Source organism: Felis catus, chromosome E2 (assembly GCF_018350175.1).
Source record: "Felis catus isolate Fca126 chromosome E2, F.catus_Fca126_mat1.0, whole genome shotgun sequence".
NCBI classification, from domain to species: Eukaryota; Metazoa; Chordata; class Mammalia; order Carnivora; family Felidae; genus Felis; species Felis catus.
Genome location: NC_058382.1, coordinates 51790541 through 51817364, shown reverse-complemented (window position 1 = coordinate 51817364; position 26824 = coordinate 51790541). Strand labels below are relative to the sequence as shown.

General features: G+C 47.7%; 1 protein-coding gene and 1 non-coding gene across 2 annotated transcripts in view; one reads left to right on the top strand and one right to left on the bottom strand.

Moving 5' to 3' along the window:
• VAT1L (vesicle amine transport 1 like) overlaps positions 1 to 26824 on the bottom strand; it is a 149956-nt gene that overhangs the window by 107825 nt on the left and 15307 nt on the right. The window contains exons 2-3 of the mRNA XM_023246187.2: positions 17797 to 17926; positions 13360 to 13575 (exon numbers count right to left, since the gene is read on the bottom strand). Of these exons, the coding sequence (XP_023101955.1) occupies positions 13360 to 13575; positions 17797 to 17926 (346 nt within the window). The remainder of the gene's footprint in view (positions 1 to 13359; positions 13576 to 17796; positions 17927 to 26824) is intronic.
• Positions 14540 to 14701, top strand: LOC111558143. The gene has a single exon (XR_002738736.1). It is a non-coding gene; the product is annotated as a small nucleolar RNA SNORA15 (small nucleolar RNA).

The following is a 26824-nucleotide window of genomic DNA, read 5'->3' as shown; positions in this document are numbered from 1 at the left end:
TCAGTTTCCTAAGCAAGCCTCAGTTTCCTAAATCTCAAAATGCATTGATGATCATAGTATATACCTCACAGAGTTGCTGTGAGCATAAATTAAAAAATGGGTACAAGGCATTCGACAGCATACTTGTGAAAAAGTTAAGAACAAAATGGATTTCCATGCCTAATTTTACGTATCTATAATACACGTTATACACAAAATTCACAAAACTTGATGGGGCGGGTGCCTCAGGAGGTTGAGTATCCGACTTCGGCTCAGGTCACGATCTCGCTTTTCATGGGTTCAGACCCAGCATCGGGCTCTGTGCTGACAGCTCAGAGCCTGGAGCCTGCTTCGGATTCTGTGTCTCCGTCTCTCTCTGCCCCTCCCCTGCTCATGCTCTGTGTCTCTCTGTCTCTCAAAAAATAAAAGAAGACGTAAAAAAAAAAATTGTTTCAATAAAAAAATTCACAAAATTTGAAAAGTTGGACATCGGAATTTGACAATTAAAACATCATTTCCGACAGCAGCACAATTAAAAATAGCTAAGTGGGGGTGGAGGGCGCCTGGGTGGCTCAGCCAGTTAAGCGTCCAACCCGTGATTTCGACTCAGGTCATGATCTTGAGGTTTCGTGGATTCAAGCCCACGTCGGGCTCTGCAATGGCAGCGCGGAGCCTGCTTGGGATTCTCTATCCTCTCCCTCTCTGCCCACCACCCCCCACCCGCACTGTCTCTGTCTCGCAAAATGAATAAACTTAAAAAGAAGTACAGAATAAACTAAAAATAGCTAAGTGGATATCGCGTGCCAGGTGGCACACGGACCCCTGGCATACATACATCGGCTTTTCCTAGCAAATGCTAAAACGTGTACGAGATCATTCTTCCATTACTATCGTCTCTGACGTAGGGTGGGAGTTGCACGTGATCACGGGCGCTGTTTACCGTGTGCTCACTGGGGCCGGCGTCGTGCCGAGGATGCTACCACCTTGCTAACCGCGGGACACTGTCTCGCACACAAGGGGACAGGGACTCAGAAAGCTTAAGCAAGTGGGTTCAGACCATCCAGTTAGTTGCCAGAGCTGACAGGCAAACACAGGTGGGTCTGGCGTCCGAGACTCTGAACTTCTGGGCCGTGATAAGCATAAACTCGCCTGTATCAGTACAGTGGACCGAAACGAATAGTAATGCGTTCCTTACATCCATAGTCGATGTGATTACACCTCGAGGAGCACCATCACACCAAGGCAGTGGCATCTAATTCCACGCGAACTTCTAAGGAAGCTCTCTGGATCACCGGTTCTCAAAACTCGAGCTTGCGCTGGAATCCCCCGGGGGGGGGGGCTTGTTAAAACCCAGACTGTGGGCCCCATCCCGGTTTCTGATTCTTCAGTAGGTCTGCGCGGGGCCCAAGAACTGGCATTTCTAACAAGTGCCCGGGTGATGCTGACGGTCCAGGGACCGCACTTCGGAAACCACTGACTCAACTCTCTGAATGCTCACATCAACACTTCATGATGAAGACAAGGAAAGTGGGGTCCCAAGAGGTTAAGTAACTTGCTCTGGTCAAAAGAAATCCACCTTTAACCTTTCAGTTGAGCTTCTCTTCTTTAAGCTGATCCCAGAATCATGTCACTTTTCTCTCCCTGATGCTGGTGGCAAAGCCCACCACAGGAGACTAAAGCCCGGGGCTCCATTTACCCAGCTCAGGGCCGTGTTGTGAAGGTATTCCGATGTTCGGGCTGGCACACATCCTGGGTTTGTTAATACCAAGAGAAGCCCCAGTGATTTGGGAAGAAGACAGATATTCACCCGCTCCCATATTCATCCACATACTCAACCTGTAAGCATTCGTTAGTTCCTTCTGGACACTCGGCAGACTTCTAGACAATAGGAGGATTCTCAGAAAGGAGAAAATGAGCTTCCTGAACTAAGTGAGTCTGGGGCTCTGCAGCAAGGTCTAAATGGGGGCCATCGCTGAGACTCTCAAGGATGGACCAGGTAGGCCAACAGGTTTGCATGGGCTCCAGATACCATGTCGGATCGTAGTAACGGTCGCTGCAGTAATCATCGTGGGCCAAGTTCCCTGAAGAAGGACTCTGAGTGGAGATCTGCATGCAGGGTGTTTACTGGGGAGTACCCTCGGGAAGAGCATCTGCCAAGGAATGCGCGAAACAGGACTGGGCAGAAAGGGGGGGTTGAGCTGTGGTACGGTCGCAAGAGATGCTTAAGCTCGTCCCACAAGTTGCTCCAAAGCTGGGCTAGCCCTTCAGAGTTGTCGCGGTTGGGGCGAGGGGACAGTAGCCACAGTGATGGGAACAGAGGCCGCCCCAGCAAGGGTCAGGAAACTTGACAAGGCAGCTCCCTTCCCCCGAGGGCTTTTCCTGGAGAAGGACACAGTCCTCAGGAGGCAACCCACCTACAGCAGCTACGGGAAGTGGCCCCTCAGTCCTGAAGGGCCTTTCGGATGGCACATCACAGCATCCACTAGTTTTACTAGGTGACATTTATTCAGCACTCACGGTGGCCAGGCGTTATTTGAATGTTTTACACCCATTGATCCGTTCAGGGCTCCCACTACTCTGAGGTGGGTAGAACCACCCATGTTATCCACGAAGAAAGTAACGCACAGCGAAGTCACAAGTCCTAGAAATCGGGATTCAAATTCAGGAAGTCTGCCCCAAAGACGGAATGCCTAAACAACCGTTGTTAACTGTTTCTCTAACTCTCTAAAAGTTTAAAGAAGGGGGCCCAGGGTTAGGGGAATGGGTGCTGGTGACGAGAGAGACAGGTTAGGAAGTTTGCAACCCGAAGGTAAAGAAGAAAACATCACAAGGAGACACAGGGTCGCCAAGGGAAGTGGACGGACAGGACCTTAGAAACCATGGGGCCTTCCTCATTTTCCTGATCAAATATTGACTCTACCTTATTTTACAGAAGAAGCAGGGGGTCTGCCTCATTTTACAGGTAAATCTGAGGTACAACAATGGCAAAGGGCTCACCCAGGGTTACACCGTGACGATAGCAGCCCAAAGCACGGAGTCCTGGCTGCTGCCCTCCCTCTCACTGTTCTAATGAGGGGAGTTGGAGCGAACATCCTGGAACTTAGCCATTTTGAAATCACTCAGCAGACACGCTGTTTCTAAAGCCTCAATCCATTCACCCTCTGGCAACACAGGAGCTTATGAAAATGTCAACCATGAGTTAAATCTCTGCTCAAAACCCTCTACGACTCCGCATGGCTTTTAGGACAAGGATAAGGATGAGACTGTCAGCATGGCTGCTATGGGGTCACTTACCTGCCAATCATTCACTGTCACTTCTTTGTGCAGATTCCGTGTCATTGCCCATTCCTGTAACCTCCCATCCCTCCTCCCTTCACCGTTCTTACCTCCCGGTCTCCTGCTCATCCTTAGATACCAGCTCTAAGTTTCCTCCTAAGCACAGTCACCTCTGATCCCCAGAGTGCCTTGGTGCTTGGGTCCCAGGTGCTTGGGTCCCACGGTCTACAGTCACAGCACTCTGTATTCCTACGACAGTACCTATCACCACTGCCATCAGGGATCCACATGCCTCTGGGAAATATGCATCATATCTATGAGACGGCAGGCTTCAGGAGGGGGTGGGGGAGAGAGAGAGAGGAAGAGAGGGAAGGAAGGAGAAAGAGAGGGAAGAAGAGAGACTGAAAGGCAGAGAGACAGAGAACGAGAAGCAAGCACGAGAGATGCAGACAGAGAAACAAAAAGCTAGACAAAGGGAAAGAGAACCAGGCAAAGAGAGATGCGAGAGAGGCGGGGGGTGCGGGTCATGACCAAGTGCGGTGAGTGTGGGCCGGGAAGGGTGGAGGCAGGGTGGGGGGACTCCAGCTTGGGTGAGCAAAGGTGGGGTTCACATTTCCCCTCGCTATCCGATCGATCGCACAGTTGAGAAGCCCAGGTGCGTGTTGAACGGGGGGTGAGTCAGGGGCAGCAGTGGTTATCATGGCGTGCACCGCGGGGTGCGAGGGCACCCAGAGCCTGCTGGCGTCGGTGAGAACAGACGAGCCTGCTCCTTGCTGTGCATCTCACTCTTTCCCAGCTGAACTGACTTGGCATCTTAATGAGGGCAATAATATTCTGCAAAGCAAGTGCGCCCTTTGGGTGTGTCGCTAGGAAGTCGATGGGTCCTCAGGGTCGGATAAATTCAGCAAAGACTAGTTCGTGTGTTTGGAGTTCTCGGCACGTGTCCAAGGGCTAGAATTACAGAGCGAGATTCTCCTTAATGTCTAATTATGTCTTCCGTGTTTGAGGAGAGTGATGTCTGGGACGGGGCCTGTGTGACGACCCCACTGACACTGTGCAGCCGGCCGTCAGGAAAGATACACGGATGGGGCGGAGATCGGCGCGGGCTGCCTGCTGCCCCAGGTTTCAACAACCAGCCGCCAGCTGAGTGTCCTATTTGCTGCCCACTGGCTTCTGGCTGTAAATGCCAGAGTGCTGTTGAATAATATTTTCTAATCAGATAACAGTAATTATAACATGATGGTAATAATACCGCTAATGAGAGCCTCTGACACTTGAGTTTTCTGCGCACCAGATAGCATACCAAGCCCGTCCCGTAACGCTCTTTTAAAACACCATATAAAAAGTAGGAGATAGGTATTACATCCATTTTCTACAGATGAAGAAACAAGGTCCGGTGAAGTTAAAGTACTTGTTCGAGGTCTCTCCCCTGGACCCCAGAGAAGCTAGGATGAAAACCAGTGGTGACCCCAGAATCGGGACCTTTTTGTTTCATGCTATCTTTATAACTTAAATGCTGTTTTTTGGGCCCCGTTCTTGCCTCCTTCTCCTTTTTCTTCCTTCATTCCCTCTATAAACCTGACACCACTGTGTCAGGTCCTGGCTCGGTGCTCAGGATACAGGGATGAAGAGATCACACCATCCCTGCCTGCACCAACCCGGCGGCCATGGCTTCCTTTCGGCTGGATGGTCAGGACCAAGGGCAGCTCCGGTGCTGAATGTGCCTGGCTCCTCAAGAAGTTGCCCATGTCCCAAGAAGATCCTCCCCTCTTCCTGAGGAGCCGTGAGTTCCTGGGCAACCCCAGGTTGTCCTCAGCTCTTGGGGGAAGAACCCCACCAACCAAACCCATGGAGTGGAATCCATTCCAGCTCACTCTAAGCAGAAGCAGGGTCTCTCTCTCTACCAGTGTCGCCAACCCGTCAACACCACCTTGTACTTGAAAACGTGGGTCCTGTATTCAAAGGGACCCGAGTTCATAAACCAGCTCTTCCTCTGCATAGCTGTGGGAGTGGGAGCAAGTTACTTAACCTCTCTGTGTCTCCGTTTCTTTGTGAAAACGAGGATGTGATAGTATCTGCCTCATGGACGGTGTACGGAAATTGCTGGGCTCCTTCTAATCTAGGCCTTATCCCCTTGTGAACTGATACATTTATTCCACGACCAATGAATGCACGAATCCCATCTCAGGGGCCAAATTTAACCTTTCTAATATTTATGATAAAGATGGTTTCTTTGACCCAGTCATGATTTACTGTAAAGGAGTTAAAAGCAGCTAGAGTAAAGATCAAATGAGGCTTTTGCAGACACAGACGTCCCTCAGAAGACGTGTTTTTAGACATATTTCTCCTTAACCTAAGGCATACTGCTGACGTAGGGAATCCAAGCACCGGCTGCCAGCCTCAGAGGTTTCCAGGAGCAGAGACGTGAGGCATTGCTCACCAAAGCACCTGTGACATTTAGGAAGGTGAGGGCCTTATTCTTGGGGTCTTGAGAGGACAGGGTGTTAGGTATCCCAGAGTCCTCAGGCTGCAGCCCTTGGTGCTGACACTGCCCTTGCATGTCTTCTTGTACCTTTGATTATTCATGAAGGAGATGACAGAGCCACTTTGTTGTCTTTAAATTTTCAGAGGCTTCGCTTCCTCGTGTTGTAGATCCTGGGAGGCGGGAGGTCTTGCTCTCGTGAAGTCCTCCTTGTCCGGGGTACAACGTGGGGCAGGCAGAAGAAACGGGGGCAGGTGCCCGCCTTCCCAAGGCCATGGCTGTGGTGTACTGTCAGCGGCACTGGATTGGGGGTTCCTGGCCCTGGACACATGCATTCAGATTTGATCCTTCCTACTAATTAACTTTGCAGGCTTGGAAACAAAACCCGACCTCTTAACCTAGGAAATCGTAATCCCTATGCTTCACTGGGTGTTTATCACGTGCCAAGCACCGCCCCAAGTTCACAAGCACCACCGAAGGCTGGCACTAACATCACCTCCATTTTACAGGCGAGGAAGTTGAGTCTTAGGGTGGTTGGGAAGGTGGGGCAGGGAGTCTGTCTCTAGAGTTCGTGCCCCATCTCTTCACTGTCAAGTGCTATCCAGTGGGTTCCAATGGGGGAGGGCCGTTCGGACGGCTACATGAGTCATGTTTTCAAAGACTCTATACGCAGCTACGGTTTGTTCGGCCCAAGCTGGTATCTGTCTTTGTTTTCCTTCCTGCTCTCAGGTCTCATGCATGTACCTGCTAGCTGGGGTGCTGAAGGACACAGACTGACCACGTGCTGGACCACAGAATGATGGAGGGGGTGATGGGTGGGGCGGCCCCAGGGCCATGAAGAGGGGGCCTCGTCGAATGAGTAATGGACACCAAACGCAGACAAAAACATCTGCGAAAAATATGCAGAACGTTGGACGGCCTGAGCAAGGACATGGAGGGCCTCTTAATAGATTGGAATTTACAAGATCCCGAGAAATGATTCCCCCCACCCCCACCCCGGGATTAACTCAATGACAGGGCTCTCCTCAGCTCAGCAAATAACTTTTCTAGAACACAGAAGAACGGCCTGCAACAGCTTTTTGAAACACCAATGTTTGCTGCACTTACTATATAGCAAGGAATAGGCACAAAAAGGATAAGACCCAGGTGCTCTGATGGCGGGGGCTTGGAGGTTGGGGGAAGGGAGAAGACAAGCAAAGCAACACATAATAATGACAAGAGTTAACGCTCCGTGTCTGGTTTTATGTGAGGTGCTTCCTAAGCATCAACCCAGTCGGCAGACACAAAAACCCACTGAGGAGTAAATGTACCGTTATCCTTCCCGTTACGTGAATGAGGAAACTGAGACGCTGAGTAGCCCTGCCCCCCTGCCCGAGGAGGTGAGCCGTGGATGTAGACTGTCTGCCTCCAGGGCCCGTGCCTCCTTCTCCCTGGGGACAGCGGAGGGAGGAGGCGGGCACAGCCTGGGGATGCAGGGACGTCAGATGCCCTCTGGGGGCAGGAAAGGAAACGCAAGGCTCGCGGCTGTAACAGGTGATCCCAGGAATCTCTCAGCAGTTAAGGCAACAGAAGTTTCTTCCTCCCCCTGCTCACATACAGTCTAAGTGGGGGGGGGGGGGGGGGGGGGGGGAGGGGCGGCGACACGACAGGGCAGGAAAAGGCAGGAACCGCAAGTCCTGGGCAGATGGAGACTCCGCTGTCTTTAACGTATGCTCCGGGTCAGCCTCACCATCTGCCAGGAAACTAGGAAGACAGCGCAGAGGGTCTCACAAGAAGGGGCACAAGGTTAGCGGTGGGCATCACACGGCGGCCTCTGCCGTGGCCCACGGGCTTGAGCTCAGGGGTGTGGCCCCAGCTAGATGCAGGGCCCGGCGGGGCGGGCTGGCTGGAAAATGCAGTCCCTGGCTGGGCGGCCATCTGGGCCACGTGCCTATGGAAGCTTCGAGTCCTGTGTCACCAAGAGAAGAGGGATAGGGAGAAGTGGCCAGGGAGAAAGACAAGATCCAGATGATGAGGGCCATTTGGGGGCCGAGAAGCTAAGGAGACCGAACTCTGTCCTCCCAACAGTGGGAGTGTCCGCGGGTCACAAGGAGTGACCAGAGAAGACTGGGGTGTTGGCCGCCAGTAGAGCTGACTTAGGAGGCTGTGCACAGGAAGGCAGTCGAATGGCCGTTGCAGTAAAGTGGGTGAGAGAGACCAGGGCCATGATGAAAGCAGCAGGAGACGCGGCAGAGAACGGCGGGTGGCTGTAGGGAAGGTCCTACGGTCTGTAATTCTTTATGCCTACCCCTGCCTCTATGTCTCATGAATGCCCTACCCTCCACCTCCACCTCTGTCTCCACTCTTGTCTATCTGCTTATCCTCCAGACATCACAGTGCAAATGCCACTTCCTTGGGGGACCCCCCCCACCGCCGACTTCAGCCCTCACCTCTACCCCAGGTCATTTCCCTATGACAAGCACTCTTTTGGCTCCTTTTTCCCTTTCCTAGCACTTGGCAAAGTTATCCCTGTGATTATTTGATGTATATGCCCACCTTTGATTTATAGGGCATCTCACTGAATGAAGAAAATCTGGTGTTTTTCTATGTTGAACGCCTAGTGCCTAATCCAGTGTCTGGAACTGAGCGGGCCCTTGCTACCTCTGGGCTGGATGAGTGAATGAATAAAGGAACGGATCAGAGGATGTGGAAACTTCTCGCATGCAGGAGAAGGGCTCACCGTGGTTCCTGGGTTGCTGGCTAGATTAGTTGGGTAGATGTGAGTGCCTTCCATGATCAATGACAGGTTTGTTTTCAACAAAATACTCTCACGTAGTGATTTTGCAGATGGTCGTTGTCTTTTCTGCTAAAATAGAATGGCTATCTGATATGTCCAAATCCTCCGACACGCCGGGGACCCCCACTCTCCCCAGGCTCTGACCGTGTAATGCTCATGGTTAGTCGGCCACTCGGGGGACCCCGTGAGGTAGGGGAGCCTCAGAGGGCCCCCTCCAAAGATCCTGGCTCTCCTTTCTGTGGCTCTTCTTCAGAGTGATTTGAACGACACTGGAAATGCCCCATCTATAATGAATAGAATTTAATAATTGAGCAGTAGCTACATAACTGTGTCTGAAAGTCGAGCTCTGCTTTCCTTTCCAAGATCTCTGGCCCATCGCCGGCTGCCTTCTCTCTGTTCAGCTGAGATGATGAAAAGGTAAAAGGATGCCAAAAACTGGAAAGCATCAAATGGCAGTCACGGAAGCAGATACCCAGAGGATGACAGTCACACTGATCTCCAGAAACTGAGCACATCCCAATCGAGATGCTCCAAGTCCTAGCAGCTCGTTAAATGGGATGGGCGGCAAAACCCTCGTCGTGAAGTTCCTGACACGAGCCCCACTCGGTTACTTATTTTGTTCCTTTTCCTTTAAGAGGTTGCAAGCCCGTTTTCAACTGGGTTCTAAAGATGTGATTAGGGGCATTACCTTCTCAGACTTATCTGGTTCTGCTATTGCCAGGGGCAAAGTGCCTTCAAAGATGTGACAGAGCAGTGTAGACACCGGGGCAGTTCCACTGAGAAAGTATTCTACTCTGGACAGGACTGTTTTCCTATGCAGTCGTTTCTCCTTATCCGCGGTTTTGCTTTCCACGGTTTCAGCTGCCCGCGGTCAACCTGGATCCGGAAGCAGGTGATCCTCCTTCTGACGGATGATCAGAAACTCAGTAGGAGCCTAACGCCGCCTCCCAACGCCTACGCCATTCACCTCACGTCACGTCACGTCACCACATAGGCATCGTAGCGTCTCACGTCATCACAAGAGCGGTGAGTACAGTACAATATTTTGAGGTCCCCTTCCTATAACTTTTATTACAATATAAGTTGCAGCGGTTCTGTTTCTTGCTGTGGTTGTTAACCTCTTACTGCACCTAATTTATAAATTAAACTTTGTCACAGGTGTGTACGTGTAGGAACAAGCACGGTCTGCACAGAGTCTGGTACTACCTGCGGTTCTGGGCATCCGCGGCGGGTCTTGGAAAGTACCCTCCCCCCCCTTGGAGAAGGCAGGGACGGCTGTGCCGTAGTAGTGTCCTTCGAAATCACAGTTCAGGCTGGTGTTCCACACGTCCTGTCTGCAAATTCCCCAGCCTTGGATAAAAATCAGACAGGGGTCTTGGCGCCATGAGACCTGCAAACTTCATGTTAACTCGATCTGGGAAACTTTATCCTAATTAGGTCTAATCTCCGTCATCCTATCAACATCAAGTCAGAAAACATACACCTGGGCCACAGCCCTCGGCCCTACAGTCAGCCCTGGGTAGAGGTTGAACAAGCATCTGTCAGGCAAATGAATAAATGAAGGGAGGAATGATTTGGGTTCTCCCAAGACTCCAGGCTGTCGAGTGGAGACAGAATAGGTTTCGGCATCAGCCAGAGTAGGGTGTTGAATCCTAGTTTTGCTGCTGGCTGTGCGTGCTCCGCGGTGAGAAGGGAGGCAGCCCAGGGAAGGTGGCTGTATTCATTTCTCATTACCGTAAATTACCACACATAGTGGCTCCAGAAAAACAGATTTATTCTATTTCTTTCTGGAGATCAGAAATCCAAAATGGATTTCACTCGGCTAAAATCAAAGCGTTCCTTCCGGAAGCTCCAGGGGAAGAACGCATCTCCCTGTCTTTTCCAGCCATCTAGAGACCGCCCACATGCCTGGGCTTGTGGTCTCTTCCTCCATCAGCAAAGTCAGCAGTGTAGCCTCTTTAAATCTCTTTCTGGCTCTTCCACCTCCCTTTTCTATCCATAAGGACCCTTGTGGTGACATGGGGGGCCACCTGGACAATCCAGGATCTTCTGTCCATCTCAAGGTCCTTACCTTAATCACATTTGCAAAATTCCTTGGCCATGTAAGGTTAGGTACTCACTTTAGGGATTAGAGCACAGATCGTCTGCGGGAGGTCAGTCTCCTGTTACCACAGCAAACATGAGCCAGAGGCTGCGCTTACCAGATTTGCCCCACAGTGGTGAGAAGCGCCCCCATTCCTCCCCAGGATGCTACAGATAACACATAAAATGTATTCCCTAGGGAGGTCTCCCCCAACCACAAGAATAGTGGCTGGTTGTGTTCTTGGGAGGAACCTAGCTCTGCCTGGTAGTGTCTCACTGGTCTTTCCCTGGCGGGGCAATGGAATGGTCTGGGCTCTTCCGAGGACTCCTTTTTGTTGTTGTTGTTGTTGTTGTTGTTGTTGTTGTTGTCGTTGTTGTTGTCGTTGTTGTTGTTTTGAGGGAGAAAGAGAGAGAGCATGAGCAGGGAGGAGGAGCAGAGAGAAACAGAGGGAGAATCCCAAGCAGGTTCCATGTTCATTGTGGAGCCTGGCGCGGGGCTCGATCCCACCAACCCTGGGATCTTGACCTGAGCTGAAATCAGGAGTCGGATGCTCAACCGACCGAGCCACCCAGGCACCCCCGCCCTAGGACTCTTTGGTTTTTGTCAGAGAGTGTCAACTCCACCCAGCTTGGTTGAGTGTTCATACACATGGATGTGCACTTCGTCAAAAGTCTTTCCTTTAATGGTCACCTTGAACTCAGTGCTCCACACCACCAATCAAATCTTGGTTGGGAGAAATACCATTCAAGGAGACCCACTCGCCTGAGAGATGGGCCGCCCAATGACACCTTTAAACTCTCTGTAGGTTAAGCCAGACTACATCCTTTTGGCCCCAAGGTATCTGCTTTCACTAAATTTTGCTTTATTTTGGTGCTACTAGATGATGTTAGGGATACACCATAAGAAAAGCCATCACAGAAATAGCTGCCTGTATTACACCAGTATTGTTGAGGGCAGTTTATTGTGTATTGCATACATTTCTTATGAGAAACCGCAGAGAAATATTTCCCTGGTCTCAAAACCCAGTACTGGGTACCGTTTCCCCTCGTAACTGGTTTGTTTCCTTCAAATGAACACTAGCTTGCGTGGCTGGTTGTTCTTCCCTCTTTGCGCTCACTATTAGGAAGGAAAAGTCCGCAGCAAAGCTTTAGGACGTCAGAGTCTGCATTATGGGCACGGACTTCTCTTCCTACCTCCTCATCCCTTCCCCCGGTTTGCCTTCACATGTTTCACTCTTTGGATCTTTACCGTGATAGTGTCTAGAAGCCCTGAATAAAGCATGACAAGAACTTTTGTTATTTCCCAAGGTTTTCTTCCCTTTTGTGAGACAGACACGTGCCCTCGATGCACGCCTCTTTGTTCCAGGAACAAACTCAAAATGAAAAAAAAAAAAATCAGAAAGAAAACATCATCAGTGCCAGTGTTTAAACACTGGCTCTCAGCAGAACGGGGTCCAGCACCACTGTAAAGAGGGGAGCTTCTGTTGTTAATATGAAAACCAGTCTCTGGCACTTGGTATGCTGAGCACACGGAGATCATAAATGCCAGCATTCTAAATGGCTTGCTTGCTGTTAGGAGATTCACTGGCACTGAAATCCATTTCTTTTCTAAGGATGTTTAGCTTTTATTATATCTTTACTCATGGTCAAAAGACATCAGCAAATTTGCTAAGGTGATTGAAGATATTCCTTAAGTTTCACGACTTTGCCTTCACGTTTTTGTACGTGAGTTCGTCTTCTTGGAGAGCAAAACAGAAATGCGCTTTATACTGCATAAGATTTTGATAGTTGTAGAAAGCCCAGATAAGGAAAGAATGAATGTTAGCGGAACCTCTGCGGAAAACATCTTTATGGATAGACCCAAGCGTATGAATTCATTTCTGAGCTCATCAAACCACAAAATCACCAATACTGAGAGCAACCCTACTCAAGGGTGTATCGGGACCTTCTCTTTTTAATCTCCAACCCATAGAATCCAGAACATAGAATGTATTCAATAAACACTTGTTGAATTAATGAGTTATACTTCTCGTGCTCAGAAAGACTAGAGCTCTACTCTGACTCCAGTAGACCGTGATGGGAACACAGTGCTTACCACATGGCAGGCGTGTAATATGGACTGAGTGCCTGGGGCTGAGACACATCCAAACCATGGAAGAAATTTCTGCCATCCCTGAGCTCTAAGGCAGCAACTTTGTATTTCCATTATTTCTCCCCTTACCAAAGCCACAGCTGACAGGTGATATTAGCAGGTTCACCTACTCGCACAGACATTCTTAGGTTTATGTGTGATGCCCAGCGTGCTAATACAATCTCCATCCACCTCTCCCACTCAAGAAAATAGATCAGAACACAAATGAATAAGGATGTCATTAATATGGGAACAACCTAGAATCCATGGCAACTTATTGAAGAAGTAAATCATCCACCATTTTGGTGTTTCGGATCATACCGGTAGTACATGACTTATAAGCCGTTGCACAATGATCGACATAATAGTCCATTGTGACACCAAGACTGAAACCATCCCTGAGACCCACTGAGTCCTAACATGCCATCTCAGAGACTTTTCAAACCCCAGAGGCTCATTCTACCCCCAGCGCAATCATCTATATGAGCCATGCATATGTGCTTCATCCAGAACCACAGAGATCATCCCTACGGATGGACAATAGCTCACATAAGAACCTCACTGTCAACTGGGTATCAGTCCACCTTCACCATAACGATACTGAGGAAGAGGACGCGCAACCAACCAACTTACCACACCACCGCCAGCTGAGTGCACCAGCACGGACATTCCTTCTCGGAGGTTGGCAACTTCGAAGAGCATCATATAGGCTGTGACGAAGTTCATGGGGAATGCGGCAGCCTCTGAGAAGCTCATGTCATCTGGGATCTTGTAGACAAATTCCACTGGCGTGCAGACCACCTCTGCCCAGGCATTGTAATTGACAAATGCCATGACACGGTCCCCGATCTGGGCACGAGGAAGCACATGGTTAATGGAAGCTTCCTACTCTTTCCTGAAAGATTTCTCAAATACTCTTAAGAACCTGATGAAAACTATAGATTCCTTCCCACAAAGAAAGCCCAAACCCTCAAACATGCACACCCTCACCGGCCTCCCAATTCCAAGGCATTTGCGGATGCTCTGAAGCCCATCTATGAAAACTTGCCAGGAGTCATAGAAGCCAGGTCTCCATCTGCCTTCTGAAGCTCTCCTATACAAGGTCACCACATCACACACCGTGGAATACTGGTGTCAGAATCTCATTTGACCAACGCAACCTCTCGTCCTATCTCTGTTTTGGAGTGGAGGAAAACTAAGCCATAAGGCAGTTTACACAGGCGGGGCTAGGTTATCTCCTCTCATCTGTTTTCTTCCACTCCACATGGACTCCCTGCCAGGCTAGTGCATTGGGATATTTGCATCAAAGCCTAGCACCGGATTACCGATCACAGTAGAGGTGAAACGTGGTGCATCAGAAGAAGCCATGGAAACCTAAGTGCAGGAGACTGAACAAGAACAGCCAAACTTAGAGCAGACTAGGGAGATGCCGCCAGGTATGAAGAATAACCTTTTTTTGGACATGTGTTATATGTCAGGCGTTGTCCTAGGGGTGTCACATGTGTTTTTGGTTTTGGGTTTTTTTTTTTTAATTTTTTTAAATGTTTATTTATTTATTTATTTATTTATTTATTTATTTTTGAGAGAGAGAGACAGAACGTGAGCAGGAGAGGGGCAGAGAGAGAGGGAGACACACACTCTGAAGCAGGCTCCAGGCTCAGCACTGTCAGCACAGAGCCCGACGCGGGGCTCGAACCCCCGAACCATGAGATCATGACCTGAGTCGAAGTCAGACGGTTAACTGACCGAGCCACCCAGGCGCCCCGGGTGTCACATGTTTTAACTCATCTAATCTTTACAAACCGCTATGAAGGCATGGCTGAATGCGTGTTCTTTTCACCAGTTTTTTACATAGCCAGACATCATGCAAAAAACAAAAAAAAAAGTGGGGGGAGTGGCATTCTTCCCTTTAAAGTCGTTCAGGTGATATGGTAAGCTTTTTCATAGTATATCATTATTAAAGGGAAATACAACTAAGTGAACTGATATTGATGACTTGTATGAACTGCTCAGTGCTGGTTAAGCTGACCCACTCTGCTCTTTGGTGTTAGTTGCTTTCAAATGCAGACTTTCCAATGCAGTATTCAAATTGCTGTGGTCGTAGCGAATTTTCAATCAATGAATGGCTTTCATACACATGTGCTTTAGTTTCATATACTTACAATTGAGCCTCCTGTCTTATTTTCTCTTAGCTTAGCATTTCCCTTCATCCCCTCCTCAACAAACAACAACAAAAGCCTCCTATGAGATGGGGGTGTAAGAGCTCGCATTGCAGATGAAGGATTATAGATTTTACAGGCATTTATATTGAGGCCAAGAGACATGAAAGCACCTGCCCAAGGTCAAGTAGCTAGGGAGTAGCTGAGCCAGGAGTTGAGTGTACCAAGGCTGACTCTAGATACGAATGATTAATTCATCACACCTGAGGTACATGCTACAGAGACCTATTTTTCTAAAGGTGTCTACCAAAGAACCTACCACTTTTGGGAATATTGGTGTCACTCTTTAAGTCTCCGTTTCTTCAGCTGTAAAATGAGTATGATGTAAGGAAAGGGTCCTCCCAGAGACGAGATAACATAACACACATGCCGTACTCTTGGCACGGGGCATGAAAAGCGAGGAAAGAACAATCGTTGTTGACTCTTTGAGAGAACAGATGGGTTCCTGGCCTCGTGGGACTCCCAGCTCAATGATCGCACACTGAATACAGACCTATTTCACGAACTAGAAGGAATGGCTGTCTAACGAAAGAACTGACGGAAAGGAAAGGCTATTCCCTGGCAGTGAGTGTCCCAATCCCTGGAAGGGTTGAAGGCCAAATGGTGATTGTTGAGAGTTACCATCTTACGTGCAACCGCTTGGGCCAGAGGATAACCAAGGTCTAACACTGGCATTCTCTTTTGCACTGAATCATGCAAACCGAAGATCCAAAAATACCACGGAGTAGCTGATGACCCCCAGTGTCCACACAGAGGACAGTGGAGAGTAGTTTAACCACCTTGACAGGGCTGATCACCCTGTCACAGGGCTGACTGCTCCAGTCTCTTATTCAGCTTTGCTCCATGAAAATGGCAAGAGTGGCTTAGCCATCACATCAGCCCTAGCCTGAGTCCAGAGGTAGGCAGCTCCTTTGTTGTTTTTTGTGTTAAATATCCAGTTGACCTCATTAGTTGATTTTGTTAATAAAAAGAAGTTCGTCCTGGGCGGTTGAGCCCAAATTATTCCTTTACCACCGTACCTCTGGAGACAACTTTTCAAGCCTCCCTTGCACTGGATCAAACCAACAGAGCTATTCAGTGTGTTGTTTCATGAAATCCCATCTCCAACATGATTGAAAAAACTAAATCAGAATTCCAGGGGGAGGGGCGCCTGGGTGGCGCAGTCGGGTTAAGCGTCCGACTTCAGCCAGGTCACGATCTCACGGTCCGGGAGTTCGAGCCCCGCGTCGGGCTCTGGGCTGATGGCTCGGAGCCTGGAGCCTGTTTCCGATTCTGTGTCTCCCTCTCTCTCTGCCCCTCCCCCGTTCATGCTCTGTCTCTCTCTGTCCCCATAATAAATAAACGTTGAAAAAAAAATTTAAAAAAAAGAATTCCAGGGGGAAAATTAGTACTGGCTTTCCCCCAAGCCACACCCTGACTGGACACCTGTAGGTGGCTTCTTTCATTTGTTTGTCCAGCTGGAAGACACTGGAGGGAAGCGGGGGTGAGGGGTAGGGTGCTACCACTGGTTCTATTGCTTACCTGGGGACCGAAAATGCAAAGCCATATGAAAGAAAGGAAAAAGCGCATTTACTTCTTTCTTAACACTTTTCTGCTCGATTATCTGGAAACCGGTGGCAAAATGCTGAGTGGGATGAGACTTTCAGACATTTGTCACAATGAATTTAGAGCATACTAATACTCGCAGAGTATATTTGAGATTGAGCAGCAGTCTCAAATTCAATGCCAAGGGCTTTTTGGCATTCCATTTATAAGATTTTCCTTCCTGCATTTAGCCCCGCAGCATTTGCAGGTTGGGAGCAGGGGCAAAGAACATGGGATTGTAAGAAGAGTCGGTTCCAGATTCAACTACCTTTGCGTTGACCTCAAAGGAAACAACTGCACCCTTCTGAACTTCATCTCCAAAGGGACAATAGCAGTATTTATCTCGCAGCATTGCGGTAAGGCTGAAAAAGAATGATTTGCCCATGTTTCTGGTTACGCCGGGTTCTCACATGTTAGCTCTGTTCGTTTCTCCCTGGGGAAGCCCTTAAGTTATGAGCGAGAGCTCTTGTATCTGATTGGCATTGGTTTTCCTCGCTCCAAACGGCTGCGGTTTTGTGCGATTGATTTGCCCACAGTTTTTCAGTCATTAGAGACCGGATTCTGTTTGATTTGCATTACCGTGGTAGGAAGGGTCATATGTCTTTTCATCGATTGAAAATTTTTTATTATAGAGAATTGTAAACACTTACAAAATAGTCAGAAAAATATAACCCTTTTTATCCGTTGCCCTATTTCCAAAGCTATCAACCCACGGCCAATTCTGCTTCATTGACAGGTACTTCTACCCTTTGCCTTTAAAATCATCGTTTAAAAGCGTCACCTCCCCAGTGTCTGAAATAATGGTTTAAAAAAGATTACTTAAATGCATCAGTTAAGTAGATACCTAAGGGAACCAAATTATGAAATACAGAGGCTATTTCTCCCCAGCTGCTATGTTGTGTCGTCGATTTTTGCACCTGAGGTACGGGGCAGATGGGAGCCATGTGCAGGGTGAGGGAGTATGCCCACCTGGTTGACCCGAGGCGACACGGTCTTGTTCAGCTATATCACATGAAGAAAAGGGAAACTTTCGTTTCCTGGGCCACTTCCCAGACTGTTCCCAGGAGCAACCAAGATCGTGCATGAGAGATGCACAGGGTATGTGGAAAATCTATTTTTGATAAACATTGTTTAAAAAACAAACCCTAACAATAAGACAACAGTCCTAACACACACATGTTCTCGCAAACATTTTTTGCCTCATCTTTTCTGATCGCAACAGATTCCACATAGGTATTACTTCTTCCGTCATTAGCCAAAACATTACCTCGTATCCTTTCACGCTGTCCCCCAGAGCTTCCACGATCCCAGAACACTCAAATCCTGGCACCAGGGGAGTCTTAGGAGGGTTATCGATGTTCCCTTGTCGTACCATCAAGTCAATGAAGTTTAATCCACTGTGAACGACAAATTTGAAAAGAGAGACATTCAAAATGAGAGCCAAGAGAACACAACGACCTGACTTTTCTTCCATTCCCTTCTCGTCCCTCCTTCCCTTGCCCCATTCCTCCCTCCTTTCTTTTTTTTTTTCTTTTTCCTTCCTGGAAAAATATGCCTAATAGTAAGTCATTTGGCTGGACCTCACTAATAAAGCAAAACAGTTATCTCTCTAGATAAGGGATGCTTTCCTGGCAGTTAAAATAGCCATCGCAGAGGTGGCCTTCCAATTCAAAAGACCGCCCCTTTGTCCCCTCAGAGCCTGCTTAATCTAACAACATGTACTAAATAGCCCAGTCATTAGCCATGCTAACACTTTGTCAAGGGTAAAGAATATACTAGGAAGAAGTGATAAGAAGACACAGGGAAAGCAGCCAGACATAATGGCCATCAGCCAATCTACTGAGAATCAGAGAGAAAAAAGACCAATTTAAAAGGTCTTGGAACAACTGTCACACATCAGTCATCACAGAAACTCCTAGCAGCACTGTGCCATATACAGCGCCCATAAAGGCGAATATGAACGACGGAGAGACTACGTTATGTCCAACAGGGGGGACGGTAACTAGAAGAAGTGAGATCAAACGGATAGATCAATGGATATGGTAATACTGGAGAGACTGTTTCGAAAATCTTAGTTCTCTCTGGATGAGAAAAGTGATTAGTCGTTTCTATTAACATATTACTTTTGAAATAGGAAAGTTATCATTAAGATATATTAAACCACCTCCTTGGAAAACCATATACTTGATTTTCGTGAGAATAATGCCAATGCTCCAAACTGTTGTTGTCTTTTTTGAGAGCTACTCTGGGAAAGTGCATTGAATACTCATTAACTAATCAAATGAGAAAACACATCCCAGTGAATGTGTATTTTTTTTCCACCGGATGCTCTAATGTACTTCCTGTCTTCATAAGCCACCATCTTAAGAAAGTCTGGGGTTATAGAAACCAGACTCTTCCATGTGGCCCATTAGCATCTGGCCACAGCTTCTTTTCCAAGCAAGACTGCTCGAACTACTTTTGAAACACAGCTTGTCCGTTCCTCTCCCCACCTCTGTGGAGCCAAGGAAACATCAAATTGTACCTATGGCTCCTGGCCTCCACTCCTCAGTCCCATCCACAGAGAATGGATAATGGCGAGGAGGGTGACTTCCTTGAAAGGTGGGCTCAAAAGGAGCCACCTTCCCAAGGTTTTGCTGCTCACACATCAGGCAGGTTTCACAACTGCCCCGGCTGAAGTATCGCTGATGTGTGTCCCCCTTGAAGGCAGCTGCGTGCCTCGTATTTCTTTGCTTCCAGAGTGCCCGGCATGCACCAGGCCCGCAGCAACATAGCAGGCGCTCAAGAAAATCTGCCAAATGGAGGAATACGTGTGAGTATTCAAACACAGGTGCTGCCAGATTGAGTACTAACTCCAAACTGGTGCAGCCACTCTGGAAAACCTTATGGGGGTTCCTCAAAAAATTCAAAATAGAACTACCCTCCGACCGAGCAATTGCACTAAGGAATTCATCCAAAGGATACAAAAATGCCGATCTGAAGGGACACATGCACCCCAATGTCGATAGCAGCGCTATCCACAATAGCCAAATTACGGAAAGAGTCCAAATGACCATCGACTGATGAATAAATAAGGAAGGTGTGGTATATATGATGGAACATTACTCAGCGATCAGGAAGAATGAAATCTTGCCATTTGCAACAACAACGTGGGTGGAACTGGAAGGTATTCTAAGCGAAATAAGTCAGAGAAAGACAGATACCGTGATTTCATTCATATGTGGAATTTGAGACACACAACAGATGAGCATAGGGGAAGGGAAGGAAAATAAGATAAAAACAGAGAGAGGGCAAACCATAAGAGACTCTTAAATACAGAGAACAAGCTGAGGGTTGCTGGAGGGGAGGTGGGTGGGGCAGATGTGTTAAATGGGTGATGGGCATTAAGGAGAGCACTTTTCGGGACGAGCACTGGGTATCATATGTTAGTGATGAATCACTGGGTTCTACTCCTGAAGCCAAGACTATACTGTATGTGAAATAGCTTGAATTTAAATTAAAAAAAAAAAAAAGTGTCCAAGGGATGCTCAGAGTAACAGACACATTTCTGAAATGTGCATGGAGACTCCCAAAGATCTACTTTAATGGTTAACAGTTCTGAGGGTCATTGATTAACCAAATTGTTCTCCAGTAGCATGGCCACTTTCTTAAGAGCTTGGAGAGGCCCTGGGCACAATTTCCAATGCCATCACTTCTCCCTCTGTAACCTTGGACAAGTTCCTCAGCCTCTGTAAGCCTCCATTTCTTCGTCGGTAAAGTGGAGGCTTATGATAGTACCTGTCTCGCAGGGGTGTCGGGAAAATTAATGACAGTTAAACACCTAAGCATAATGGCAGGTACGGAGTAAGTTTCAATAAGTGCTAGCATTTGGGGCGCCTGGGTGGCGCAGTCGGTTAAGCGTCCGACTTCAGCCAGGTCACGATCTCGCGGTCCGTGAGTTCGAGCCCCGCGTCGGGCTCTGGGCTGATGGCTCAGAGCCTGGAGCCTGTTTCTGATTCTGTGTCTCCCTCTCTCTCTGACCCTCCCCCGTTCATGCTCTGTCTTTCTCTGTCCCAAAAATAAATAAACGTTGAAAAAAAAATTAAGAAAAAAAATAAGTGCTAGCATTTAAATTTGTATCTTAAGAAGGCGCAGTACGTGACACGTTTTAGGAAGACTCCCAAGAAATAAGGGTTAAAGATAGTTTCAGAGCTGCGATGGGCAAACCTCTGCTATCCATGAACTTCACTTCTGCGAAACAGCCCATCTTCCAACAAAACCAAATAAATAAAGCATCACTATATAACAATAAAAGGAGTTTCTACGTCCCAAATCAAGCACTTCATCTCGGTTCACGCATATTTTAGCTCACTGTATTTTCCTCTGTGTGAATACCTCTGGTTTCCCAAGACCCTGATGGAGAAATGCCAGAAGAAATTCCTTAACAGTTCTGTACACACGCTAGTCCCCTGGAGAAGGTTTCATCCTAGACGCTTGTTATGCTCTTAAATCGGGCTGCCTTCAACCCCCGTCCAGCACCAAGTGGGCACACTGATTCCAAACTGAGAGGCAGCTACTCAATTCCAGTGAGAAGGGCGAAGTAAGACTGACTTAGCCACCCGTCTTCAGGAAAGGAACGTGAAGTGGGTATATATCCCAGGGGACGGGGAACGGGTCAGTGTTTATCTCCACACAAAGAGGTGGTGAACAGTTGTTAATGGAGTACCTTGACACGTCGTACCAAACCCGTTTCAAGGTCCCTGCCCACGCACCTGCTCCTGGTATGGATAAAGCTCGCGTTTACTGAGGGTTCAATTTGTGGCAGGAACTGTGCTAAGTGCTTTACTTTTGTTATTTAAGATTCAGCAGTACTCCTAGGAAGTATGAACTGTCACATCTGTTTTTCAGCTGAGAAAACCGAGGCTAAGCAAGATTAAGTAACGCCACATCTTTAGAAACCGTCAAAATCAGGCTCTGTATGCGAGCCACGGCTAGAACTTGAGCCCTGACATACAACGCCGTGTTGCCCACTTCTGGGAACTTCACTCACCACCCTTGCTAAAGCGACACATCCAAGGGGCCACGACTATAACTTCTCTCTCTGACAGCTGATTGCAGCACTGGTGGGCCCAGAGTCGGGGGAGTGGCCATTCCCGACCTAAGCAGGAATCCATCTCTTCGTCTGAAATAAATAAGCTGACCTAAGAATTGGGTGTTCTCTCAAAAACTCTGAATTGGGACATACGCACCAAGAAAACAACTCATCATCATCAAGGACACGGAAAGATAAAACGAGGGACCTAGTGACCTGTGCTCCGGGGAAGGGTAAGTTAAAAAAGCCGGTAGGTAGGGAAATGAAAAGAAGAAAAAAGCCGAGGAAGCATCTCAACGACCTGTCCCAGGGTGCGCTCACAGATGCCATCGCCAAGTTGCCGAGAATGCCAAGTGCTTGGTGAAGCCCGGGCCCAGCACGCCTCCTGCCCCCGATTGTCAAGAATTCCTTTGCTAGTCCACACCTGTCTTTAGAACCTCTTTGTTTGAGTTATGTGTGTGGTCACTGTCTCATGAAAACCAAAAGATACACACAAAAACGAATACCATAATCAATAACCCTAAGTCATCCACTGGACAGACATTACTGACCTCATTTTTTTTAAATATTTTATTTATTTTGAGAGAGGGAGAGGGAAAGAGTACAAGCGGGGGAGGGGCAGACAGCACAGAGCCTGATGTGGGGATCGATCTGATGAATCGTGAAATTGTGACCAGAGAGAAATCAAGAGTTGGACGCTTAACCACCTGAGCCGCTCAGGGGCCCGCCCCAACCTCATTTTGTTTTTTGTTTTTTTTTTTAGAAAATACCTGTAACGTCGTGTAGAGATAATATTATTTGCCCAAGGCCTTGCACACAGTGAAGAGTGAAGCCACGGGCTTAAACCGGAGGCTAACACTTCTTTTTCCAAGCAATATGCCTTCTTAATTATAGTTTCTAGTATTCTCTAAGATAATCTGATTTTCACTTGGAAATTGTTTTGGGATGGCAATGACGGTTTTCATGACCCGGGCTCACATAGTGGGTCATCTTCATTAATTTTTTTTTTTTAATTTTTTTTTCAACGTTTTATTTTTATTTTTGGGACAGAGAGAGACAGAGCATGAACGGGGGAGGGGCAGAGAGAGAGGGAGACACAGAATCGGAAACAGGCTCCAGGCTCTGAGCCATCAGCCCAGAGCCCGACGCGGGGCTCGAACTCGCGGACCGCGAGATCGTGACCTGGCTGAAGTCGGACGCTTAACCGACTGCGCCACCCAGGCGCCCTAATGGGTCATCTTCAGATATCTCTCTTACCTAATACTTATATGGCTCTTGAACATTTAAGATTATTGCAAAAAAATAAAAAATAGTTCTGGCAAGTGCTTCACATAATGTTCTACTAGGTAGTCATATTTTTCTCAAAGATTAGTATAATTTAAATAAATAAGGCCTTAATTTTTTCCTCTCATACTGTTACTCAGAGCCTGTGTTTACAGGGTTATTATTGAGGTGCACCTGGGTGGCTCAGTCACGTAAGCATCCAACTCTTGATTTTGGCTCAGGTCAATGATCTCACAGTTTGTAAGATCGAGTCCCACCTCGGGCTCTGTGCTGACAGCTCAGAGCCTGCTTGGGATTCTCTCTCTCCTTCTCTCTCCCCCCCCTCCCCCCCCCCCACATGTACTCATACACTCTCTCTCTCTCTCTCTCTCTCAAAATAAATAATTAAAAAAAATATTACTTCGTTACATCCACACAGCACGGCGCCTTCACACGCATCTCATTAAACCTCGTAACGATCCCAGAAAGGCAAGATGTACAGATGTTATTATTCCCATTAAATATATGTGAAGAGGGAGACTCCTTAGATAAGAAACCTGACTTGTCAAAGACAACACAATTAGCACACGGCAGAGCTCAGACTTGAATCTAGGTCTGCAAACTCCTTGCTGATTGCATATCCTGCCGCACCATGAACTCTCAATTACTCTCAGAACTCTCAGTAAATCAAGTGTGACTGAAATCAATAATTCCAAGAACCAGCGACAAGAAGCCTAAGAGAAAACAGTGAAAGGAAAGAGACGCAGGCAGTCCGGGCTGCGGTTCTGCACCGCCGTCACTGCATCATGGCCTTGGTAGAGTCACCGAAGCCCGCCTTCGCTCTCCTGCACTGTTCACTGGGCGCTCCTTTGTCCTGTCCAGTCTCCTTAAGATATAATCATAGCTTACATAAGGAGGAAGACACGCTTGGTGGTCTTAATAAAGACGCTGACTTGGGATGCCGAGATTGTATCTAGAAGCTGAAGGAAGGTAAGCTAGCCGTGGCCTCTATGCTTTATTATCTGTTATCCATTAAGTGATAGAGTCCAACCCTGTGAAGTCTCGTGAGAGGTGTTCAGCTGTTGTCATTTTACGTTCTGCTAGAGTCAACGAATATTGCTCCCATGATGCTGGTGCCACATGTATTAGAGCGTGGACCACTTCAATCTCCGTGTTGTGCAAGAGGAAAGATGAAATACCTCGTGCAAGGTCATAGAGCAGGTGACAGAACTGAGAAACGAGCCCTTTTCATGTGACTTCCAAGATTGAGTGTTTGACTGCTAGGCTTTCATTCTGTTAACTCCACACCATGGGAAACTACTATGTGTTCTTGTCCTCAGCGTTCATGGTTTGGGATCTGTCCGTTGTCTTTTGGATATGCTGATCATTATCAGAGAAGACACAAATGAGTTGTCAAAGGACACCACTAAGTGGATGATGGAAGAATCAACTAGCTATAGTTTATTCATTTTCCAATAGGAGAGAAAATTGGCCCAAAAAAGTTTAGCAAAGAAGAGGCAAGTAGATAATGGAGAAGTTCCCCCTGCCTTTTATTCTCTAGCTGAAAGGAAGGGGAGGGCGGTTCTTCTATGAAAGGATTAGATCTCTAGCCTCTTGGTTCCTTCCCCAGGTTGACGGTACCTTTAGCACTGGGAAATCCAAGTTTCCGTGGGAATCCAAATATTGTCAGATCACCACACAGAGAACCGTGTGATGAGTATGTCCTTCCAGCAGCTTACTTCTGTTGATGAAGATCACTAGAGCCCTATCATATATTTTGATCTCAAGTTCAATAGAAATCCCAAGGATTGCCTGGTCCTTGGCTCAGTTAGGAGACATGGCCAATCATCTTCCGAAACCTATCACTTCCCCTACTAGGGAATACTGTTGAGCATATCATTTGCTACAACACACGTTCGCTTCTTTAGAAACACAGAGGAATTTTCCCTCAGCTCGCAGCACAAGGACCGGTTTGTATGGATCTTACAATCCCAGCACTTTAGAAACCAATTCTATGCTTTTCTTTGCATGGGCTAGCAGGAAGCTCTGAGCCAAATTTGCGGCACCCTCCCACCCCCACCCAACTGCAGGGCTTTATGTATTCATTCTCTTTGTCATCGGAACATTCAGCTTCGTCTCAACTTTCTGAACGCTTTGGAGTTTCTATTTAAAAAAAAAAAAATCTTAAACTGTATTATAATGCATCTCAAGCTTTGTTACGTATCAGAATGCCCAGGAGGGCTTATAAAGACTCAGATCGCAGGGCCCCACTGCTGAGTTTCTGACTCAGCAGGTCTGGGGCGAGGTCCAAGAATTTGCGTTTCTAGCAAGTTTCCAGGCGATGCTACCGCTGCTGGTCTGGGGATGCCGCTTGGAGAATAGTTGCTGCATCCTTTCTTCTTAAGCTACTTCAAGTCCTTTTTGGAATGAGGCAAGGTATAAATTAATAGATGATGATTAAATAGGTAAGAAAATGGAAAACTCTGGCATTGGCCTCTAGGGCACTTACGTTTTTTGATCCTGGTCCAAAGGGTTACATGTATGCTTGCGAAATGCGGTCTTATTAGATTAGGTTCATCGTGCCAATTTGTCTGGCTCCTTTTTGTACCCTCATTCTTTCATCCCAAAACTTGGCTCTTCCTCCTGAATTTGTATCCTCTGAAAAATGTGGTTATCACGCCATTTACTTCCACGTTCAAACTGCTGACAAAAAACAGTCACATTCTTAGTGACTTAGGGTGTTTGTAAAGAGGGTGAAGGATGTCGTGGGAGGGAATCTAAAATGTGAGACTAGCTGCCATGTTTTAAGTTTCTTGAAATCACGAGCTCTCATGATTCTCTGAAACATCTCCTAGACCCTTTGAGTTTGTGTCTGGCGAGTTTTCAATGAGACCATGAGGCCACAGTCTTGGTGGGTGATGGCAGGCCTCCCCTTCCCCCGTAGCGGTAATTGCTGCCCACAGAGGGTACAGCCTGACTGAGCCTCTAGTACAGTCAGTTTCTGGATGCATGTCAGGATCATTGTGGTGTGCGTGTGTGTGTGTGTGTGTGTGTGTGTGTGTGTGTAGATAGATAGATATATATATATTTTTTTTTTTTTTTTCCTAAATGTGTACATCTTGGCCTCAGCTAGCCCACGCACATAAGCTCATGTGCCCTTAGGGTTGAGCAAAACTGTTCTAATAGCCCAAAGTCAGCTGTTCCCCTAAAGAAGGAATGGATTCTTTCTTTCCTTCTTTTTTAAAATTTATTTTGTTTTTGAGGGACAGAAAGAGACAGAGCATAAGCAGGAGAGGAGGAGAGAGAGAGGGAGACACAGAATCCGAAGCAGGCTCCAGGCCCTGAGCTGTCAGCACAGAGGCCGATGCAGGGCTCGAACACACAAACCACGAGATCATGACCTGAGTTGAAGTCGGATGCTTAACCGACTGAGCCGCCCAGGCGCCCCGAGGATGGACCCTTTCTGAGAAGGGTTCTCCCACAGGGCTTCATGATAGTTGGAGGGCCCCCCAGAAGCAGGTGGATATCTAGAAACCCCCATTCTGATTTCTCTGATGATGGGGCAAGGGGAGAAGACGAATTACCTGTGGCTAGATAACATTTATGGGACACTTGCTATGTAGCAGGCATGTCTTATAAGCATAATTGTTTACGGCAACCGTAACAATGCTAAGAGATAAATCCTGTTACCACAGTTTACAGACATCAGAACCGAGGCATGTCGAGGTTCACGGAGCCAAGGTGGGAACGTGAGCGGTGTGAGTCCAGAGGCTGCACTTTTGCCTGCTGTGTTTTGCTTTGCTTTGGACGGACCACCCCTCCGTTTTCCCAGTTGTAGAGAGGGGGGCTTCTCGATTCATCTGTCACATTGAGCACTTACTCCATACTGAGTATTGGATATCAGAGTCAACAGGGGACCCAAAATTGTAAAAGCTAATGACAGTGTGGTGCGATGGGTGGT